The sequence below is a fragment of the Simochromis diagramma genome, unplaced genomic scaffold (assembly GCF_900408965.1).
Source record: "Simochromis diagramma unplaced genomic scaffold, fSimDia1.1 OVJJ01000322.1, whole genome shotgun sequence".
Classification (NCBI taxonomy): Eukaryota; Metazoa; Chordata; class Actinopteri; order Cichliformes; family Cichlidae; genus Simochromis; species Simochromis diagramma.
The window spans coordinates 1124237-1132485 of NW_024386731.1; the positions used below are offsets into that span (position 1 = coordinate 1124237).

General features: G+C 43.4%; 1 protein-coding gene across 1 annotated transcript; it reads right to left on the reverse strand.

Moving 5' to 3' along the window:
• Positions 1-4224: 4224 nt before the first annotated feature.
• On the reverse strand, positions 4225-7867 carry si:dkey-251i10.3 (uncharacterized protein LOC553498 homolog). The gene has a single exon (XM_040024054.1). The coding sequence runs from the start codon at positions 7759-7761 to the stop codon at positions 5521-5523; it is 2241 nt and encodes a 746-aa protein (XP_039879988.1). The 5' UTR covers positions 7762-7867; the 3' UTR covers positions 4225-5520.
• Between the last annotated feature and the right edge of the window lie 382 nt (positions 7868-8249).

Consider the following 8249-nt stretch of genomic DNA (forward strand, 5'->3'; position numbering starts at 1 on the left):
GCTGTTTGGCGAGCGTGTTCACCAACTGCACGTGTGAGGGATTCAAATGGGAAACAAGAAAATGGCCTCTGCTCTAGTTTTCAGAGTATATACGTCACAAGTTTGGGGACACAATAAAGAATGAACAACAAAAATTCTTGCATGTTCAGTGTGAGTTTATTTAGTCCGAGAGAGATCAAACATGTACAAAACTGTGATTTTTTTAACATCAGGGAAAATATTTCAAAATTTAAAAAACAAAACAAAAAAGAGTTATGGCTAGACAATACATATACAATGTGCATGCTGTTCAGAGTTTGGTTTCTGTGCTTGGCATGATTCTGAATGTGCATTACCTTAGCTCTGTATGGTGGAGAAATACTCAGCTCTGGGAAGAAGAAATCACTGCTACCTCCCCGGTGCACGTAGTCTGACATTTACCAACAATGAAACATCTAATGAGCAAACAACAGTGTAAAAAATCCAAAATCACAGAGTTAAATGATCCCTAATGGATGGAGCTGACACCTGTACATGATGACATTTATATGGCTGAGAATCACATCAGGAGCAAATGAGACACGGAACAAGGAGCTTTTCTGTTCCTGCAGCAGCAGGCAGAGAAATCTTTAATGTCCATCCAATGGAACCAGAGCCCTGATTTGTGGTGCATCATTGTCTGTGCACATTCTTGGAACTATGAGGAGGAAATGCTAATGTCCTGTTGCTGGCGGCACCATGAAAGCAATGCCAGCATGTGTGTGGCATACTGAATGATAATGACAAAGTGTACCATATCCCCCGTGAGCAAGCCTGCAGAACAATGATTACAGATTGGCCAGTGTGTCCTTAGGATCACAAGGGAGCCTGGTTCTAATGCTAATCAGTGCTGCTGCCCGCTGAAACATATCTGTGCTTGCAGGACATGAGGAAATAAGCTGGAATATCCAGCTTAGACTATAATTTTACGAGGGCGCTGTTTATTTTTTATATTTTAACCCACAGGAATTTACAAAGGCAGGTTTAACCTATTGCACCACCTGCTGGTCTCAAGTTGGAAAATAGTGATACAAGACTATTTTTCTTCTTCAAGCAATTATCCACCACGTTGCGTTAAACATTGATGTATGAGCTTCGCTGCATTCTTCATTATTCAATTTATTTCACAGGGTCTGTTAAAAACGCCTCATCTCCTTCTTGTTAGGGGGGAACGAGCTAATCCAGCCTAAGGAGGGATTCACCTGCTGGTTCGGGTTTTACCAGTCTCCCTATGCCATCCACCTCCATCAGCTAACCTGCAACCCCTCCACGCCACCACCACAACCAACAGCCCTCTTGGAATATACTCTATTTTCATTCCAGGGAGCGAAACAAGAAGGAGAGCTGAGGCACAGCAATGCTCAGCTGCACACTCAATGTAGCTTAATGGAAGGGAGGAGAGTCTGAGTTGAGGCTGTCTCTGATTGGCTGGCCCCGAGATGTGCAGCTTCTCCGCAGCACAACCTGTCACAGTTAATCAGGACCCATCTCTTAACAGCCAGCCGGGGCTATTGAAGAGGTGAGCCTATTTCTATTCAGGACGAAACAGATGATAAATCATTTGTACATAATTAGTGCTCAGCAAGGTTATAACTGACACGTATTTTCATCTTAATTAGGAGGGAAATTTGTTCCATTAATTTAATTTGGTGCGCATGGGTGCCTCTGCACCTAACTAAGTTAATCTTACACCTGTCAGGGTGGGAATGGAGTTGGGCTTTAGATTACAGGGGAAATGGGAAAGAGTGCTCTATCAGATTGTTTCACGCTGCTGTATCATGAGGTAAACTCAAACTGCAGCTGCACATCTCCTGCTAAAAGCAGGACAAAGCCACACGCAGTCTGAGGCACTCAGCAGTAATTAGTCTTATCTAAGAAAGCCCTTTTTTTCTGTAACATTTCACAGCCATCCCACCACCCTGCAAAAGACAATAAGCTGGCATTGCATCATCGGTGCTCGGTCTGATAGGCATACACACTTCTTCGTCCCTGAACAAATATTTAAGCAGATCTCACAAATTGGTGCTATGGAGAAAATCACATTCCATCATGGGACCCGTTTCCATTCAAAAGCCCACATCTCTGATTTACAGCCACAGGAGCTTTCATTGGTTCGAGCGAGAAAAACTGTCTGATCCTGTTGAGGTTCAATAGGCAGGAGTAAGTCCAAGGCCTGGGTCTCTTTTCATTGCTGGAAGCTGTATGAAGCTGTAGTAATTGCCCCAAAGAAGTGGCTCAATAAAGAGTGAGCTGGAGAATGACTGATTTAGTAACTATAAGGTTTCTAATCGAGTTCTTCATCGCCTCGCCGACACACAAGCTGACAACATTACCTGAACTGATGCACAGTCCATTACAGAGTGCTCCGCTTTAATCGAATGTCTATCATAAAAATACAGAGATGTCGGGTGCCAGCGCATGCACTCTCACCCATGTGTGAAGGTGTAACCAAACTGTAATGGCTTTTCTTTTAGATATACCACTGCATGGCCTTACAAATGAATATTAGCAGGGAAAGAGAGTGCGAAGAAATGAGCTTCTAACTTGTAAAAATGCTGCTATTGGACGCTCTTCTTTCAGACAGGAGAAATAAGCAAACTCACTGACTGAATGAAATGGGACCAGGCTACGGCAAGTGCAGTCAGATGCCTGTGGAAGTAAATCATTCAGATGGTTGCAGTACAAATCCATCATACGATAGGATGCTACAGCTAAGCTTTTGGTGTTTGTTGAGATTATCCTTAAAATTACAGGCGCAGAGGTCGACATCATTTTGTGTAATTGGAAAACCACTGATTTAAAATTAACCAGGTTAAAATTGGACTTTAAATTTGTTCAGCTGTTGAGGCAGTGAAGAAACTCCAAACCTGTAACTGAGACCAAACTGTGTGATTCACACCGTGACTTAAGTTGTCTTGTATTTTAATTTTATGCTGCACGCGGCTTCATTACTTGTAGTCCACGCCTTTACTTATTCTTACATTTCATGAAGAACATCACAGTCCATCCATCCTTTTCAGGGTCGCGGGGGGGCTATCCCAGCTGTGTTAGGGCGAGAGGCGAGCTACACCCTGGACAGGTCACAGGGCTGTTTAAGAATTAATATACTTATTTTAAAAAAACAGGACAGCTGAAATAAGGGAGCAGCTGAAAGAACCAGGGACGAGCTGATTTTTCCTTCATGTAAAATGTCCCCATCAGTCAAAATTGAGGACATATCTGAGAGTCTGCATGATTATATTATCTAAGTATAATAAATTTAAAGTGTGAAACTGCCGATGAAGCTGATCAGTCTTCGGGCATGTTTGTGGTTTAGTTTTCCTCTCAGTGGGCTCAACATTTAACCCAAAGAATTATTTACAAGCGAGCTCAAATATACACAGGTGTCCTTCCCTGGTTCAGTGAAGAAAACTTCATTTACATCAGGTCACTTATAAATTCAGTTGGATTTTTATTGTTGTGACCATTTACTAGAATTCTAATAAAAAAATATGAAATATCCTGAGTGTGTGAAGTTTTGACTGGTACTGAAAGAGCGTGTGAAAATTCCCACTTTGTGTTACATTAACAAACATGAGGTGAAGACAGCAGTTCAAAGACACTCCCTCCTTTGCTGATGATGACCTAACATACTGAAACTTCCTGCTGTTAAACTCGGGTGAAACATTACGATAAAGCACACAATGTGTGATTACAAACATTTTGTAGGAGCAGTGAACCCTTGTGTACAATAGATGGCAGCATTCCCACACAGACCAGGACAGCCAACTGCCCCCACAGCGCAGCCCGATCTCCTACTGCAGGGCTCAGGATCAGCTCTTTTAATTCGTCTCCCATTTGTACCTGTCATATGAAATACTAAAGCACCTGTGGGCTGTGTGCACTCTGCTTTAACAACACTTGAATTTCCCAAAGAAATAAAAGCTACATTACATTTAGACTGAATACTGTAACCATACGAGATGTCAGGATAATATTCTGTTAGTAAATACTTTAAAGAAGCGCCATAAATAGAATTTCAACATTTCTAATTCTTTTGTCGTATGCTACTTCCTTCTTCCACTGACTACATTTAAAAGGAAAAGTGGATCTTTGAACTACAAACGACCCTGTAAACTCATAAGGTTTTATATAAAAGTCCAGCAGCTACAACATGGATTACACATTGTTGCCTCAATACTAGTAATCTAACGATGTGTATCACAGACCCCTTAACTAGGTTTACCTGCTAATACTTACTATTTATGTAGGATTTACTATGCAGCTCTTTCACTTGAGTAGTTTTACAGTTGCTTTGATACTTTTACTTGAATACTTGCTGTGTTTCAATGCACAAAGCTGCAACACTCCCGTGTATGTTTAAATGAATTCTTAATGTATGAACATCTTTGTATGTTACTGCTCTAGATGTTTAAGACTGAGCTTATCTTAATAGCTTAAAGAGCAATGCGATGTGCTCATGATGTTTATAGTGACACGACACATTAACTCTTAATGTAATGTACAGCCCTATTTTCAGCCCAACTTCTAATTATCCTAAAAATCAACAAATCGAACATCTTTTCATGGGACTTAATATAATCAGAACAAAAGCTAAAGTTCTCACACAAACGTGGTGGAGTCAATACAGACCATCCGCTTCGAGTGAAGTCAGTGGAAATATAAAGTAACATAAATTGTATGTTTCAGTATTTATTTACCATTTTCTTGAGTACTTAAACGCGTATGATAATGATTATAATTATATTCATTTCCCTTTGGGATCAATAAAGTCATACTTACTGTATACAGTTACAGTAACTGGTGAGTATAACACACAATAACCTGGGAATATGCTGCAATATACAAAGATTTGTCTCCATTACAGAAAAATCACAAACCACATTTCAACACATTCGAAACGTTTCACAGCCTCGTGTAAGAGAAACAGGAAACACATGTTGGCAGCAACAATGTGCAGACTCTGAATCTGCAAACACTTCATCTCATGTGAAAAACCTTTAGAGCCCAGCCTGTGTGTTGTACCACAGGTATCGCCTTTTCCAGTAAAGATTAGACATTACAGCACACATGACATAGTGGTGATAAAAGATTGATTCAATACAAACTGGCAGGAAAAATAACAAAAAACACCAACAGTCAGTATAAGAGTGTAATTAAAAAGCACATTTTCTCCAAGAAGTTACAAAGCAGACATCTCGACATTCTGAGATATTTGTTTTCTACAGTGTCTCTCACAGTTTGGGCTCCAACTACAGGGTGAAACAGCACAAGTTCAACTCCAGTAAGAATTATTTCAGGGGTTCTCAAATAACAAATATAACATTTAAAAGATCTCATCACCATTTGATCAGATCAGCCCCTGAAACATAAAACAAAATTATTAATGATATTTAGTCACTTCAAATATTCTGACATTACAGATCAATTCCACTGCAGCAGGGAAAGAAATGTTGTGAAGCGGTGTTTTAATATGTCCACAAAACAGCTTCTTTTAAGCTCTTAAGGTTTTCTTTTCACACTACTGCTGGTTCCTGCAGACGCTCCGTTCTTGTCCTTCACTAGCTCCTCCCGAGTCATGGGCTCGATGATGGCGCCCAGCTTGGTGACGACCTTGGGCTTGGTGACCTTTTTGACAGTGCGCTCTGTGTTCCAGGTGCGGCCAAGCGCAGAGCGGATGGTGTTCTCAAAGACTGAGGGGCTCTCAAAGGGAAAGGGCAGCGCGTTGACCTGGTGGAGCCTGATGGAGCTGCTCCTCTTCTCAGAGATAATGACACCTGGTAGATGCTGGTCTTTCCTGGGTGTGGGTGGGGTCACCTTTCTCCTGAACTTCCTGCGTTTTCTGCATGATGGCTGCAGTCCTCCCCCTCCCCACTCACCCCACCCAGGTAGTGTCAGGTCTACCGCCTTAGGCTTCCCTGCATCCTCTTGCTTCCTCTTTTCCTTCAGAAAGTCAGAGATGATGTCATCTCCAGCGAAGGCCTCTTTAATGAGCCCCCTCTGGTCCAGCTTTTCCTCCGAGTCCTCTGCATCCTCGATGGTGGGAGCAAAGGGAACCTGCAGGACCTGTGCGCCCTTGGTGAGAACTTGTTTCAGCTCAATCCCTTTCCTCCTCTTCCTGCTTTTGCCCGTCTTTTGTGCGTTTTCTGTGGCTGGAGGATGCTGCGGAACAACAGGTCCTTTATCTGTGGCTTCCTCCTCCTCTGCCTTGCCCTGTGTGAGAAGCTCTTCATCCTCTTGACACCTGATTTTGAGCTCAGCTGCTGTGTCAGCCTCTCCACAGCCCTCTGCTAATCCTTTGAAAAGGCTTGTGAACTCTGAAAGCTCTTCTTCCTCTTTGTCAGAAGCATCTTTGTTTTCCTCCTCCTCCTCTTCCTCCTCCATAAGCATTACAGGTGCGTCAGCTTCCTGAGCTTGACGCCGTTTCCTCCTGTTATCAAATTCTCTGAGTAGCACCTCTTCTTCTGTCTCCTCCACCTCCTCTTCCTCAGCTACATTTTCCTCAGCTCTAATAGTCACAGCATTACTTGTCTCCTTCTCCACGCAGTCTTGAGAGAGATTTCCAGTCATCCAAGGATTTGAAAAATCCAGTCCTTGCTCTGCATCATTCACAAAGTCAGGCACCACGTCTGCGTTACCTTCTTCCTCCATCATCTCCTCCTCTTCCTTGTTCAGTGAGGTCACCAACTTCTGGGTCAGGTCTTTGTTCACTTCCAGCTGCTGCTGAATAGCTTTGCGGGCACCTTCATCATATTTTGCCATGATGGCCTTGGACCTGGCCCACTTACTGCTGTTCTGGTGCTTCAGTGACATCCTCTCCTGCATCCTCGCCATCTCCATCTTGTTCAGCTCCTCCAGCGCAGCAGCCGGGTCTCTCTTCACCATCTCATCAAACTGCTTCTGGAAATCCTTGGATTTGGCCTTGTTCAGCACTTTGTGGTATTTCTTGCTCTTGATCTTCCTTTGCCTCCTCGCCTTGGCCTCGTAGTAGGACTGAAGAGCCCGGGCCTTCTGCAGCTCTGCACGACGTACCTTAGCTTCCTCCAGGCTCATCGCTTTCATGGAGGCCTCCTCAGTGGGAGTAAGAATGGGGTCATTAATAGGCTGCTTGTTGGCAGACAGGAGAGTGAAGACTTCTTGCTCAAGCGGAGTCTGAGCCTTCCAGTCCATCACCACCCTCTCAATGGGCTTGGGGCCTGAATGCTCCTGATTGAGAGGGAAGACCAGCTGCTCAGCCCTCTCATTCTGTCTGATGACACTCTTCCAGTGGCTCACCTCTTTGGAAACCTTCTGAAAAGCCAGATCTCTCCTTATCCTCTCGCTCTCCTGCTTGCTTAGCGGGCACTCTATGGTCTTTCTGCTTTGCTCCAAATTCTTCAGCCGCTTCTTGCTCTTGCCTGAGAGTCCAGGAGTTGTCTTCATGGACCCTATCAAGTCCGACAAATCGACTTTGTCGCCCTCGCCCTCTGCGTTGACCGTAAATTCGGACATATGCACGGCCGCCTCGGACCTCTCCCCCAGAGTTTTCTTCCTCTTACCACTGAGAGTGCCGATAGCCTCCAGCAGCTTTTGGCGTTTTCGTTCATCGTACCCGTCTTCGTCCTCAACAGTAACATCATCATCAGTCGCATCCTCCTCCTTTTCGTCGTCGTAAATCACGTCTGGATGCCCCTCGTTGCTCTGCTCCGCACCTCCGGAGCGTGTTTTCTTTTTACTCGCTTTCTTTTTCGAAACTTTAGCCATGCTGAAGCAACAACCGCCGGAGCTCAACGCACTAAACTGGGACGACTGCGTGCCCCACGTGTGCCGTAAAACAACCCGTTGTCGTGAAACTTGCGACAGTGAACAACACTGTCGCAAGTTATGCTGGGGTTTTTTTTTTTTTTGAGGGGGTTCCACTTCACACTGTACATTATCATTTTATCAATAATATCATCTTAAATAAAGAGATGAAAATGTTCCTGTCGATGATGCGGAGACATGTTTAAGAATTCATAATTATTCTATGAACGTTACGTAATAAACACTAACCAGCTTCAGAGTGTATACTAAATGTTTGACCCACATTTGATAATACTCTTGTGTTTTATTCTTTTATTAGCCATGGCCCTTCTTGGTCGAAAGCATCTTCTAATACAGTTATAATTTCTCTTTGTACCTTGTGGTTGTGAAAATATAATAGTTTGGACATACTGTCACATTATCAAACAATAAGCTCCTGAAGAATCTTT

Excerpts from the sequence above, each read along its gene's own strand:
- si:dkey-251i10.3 (XM_040024054.1), bottom strand. The coding sequence starts at position 7,761 with ATGGCTAAAGTTTCGAAAAAGAAAGCGAGTAAAAAGAAAACACGCTCC.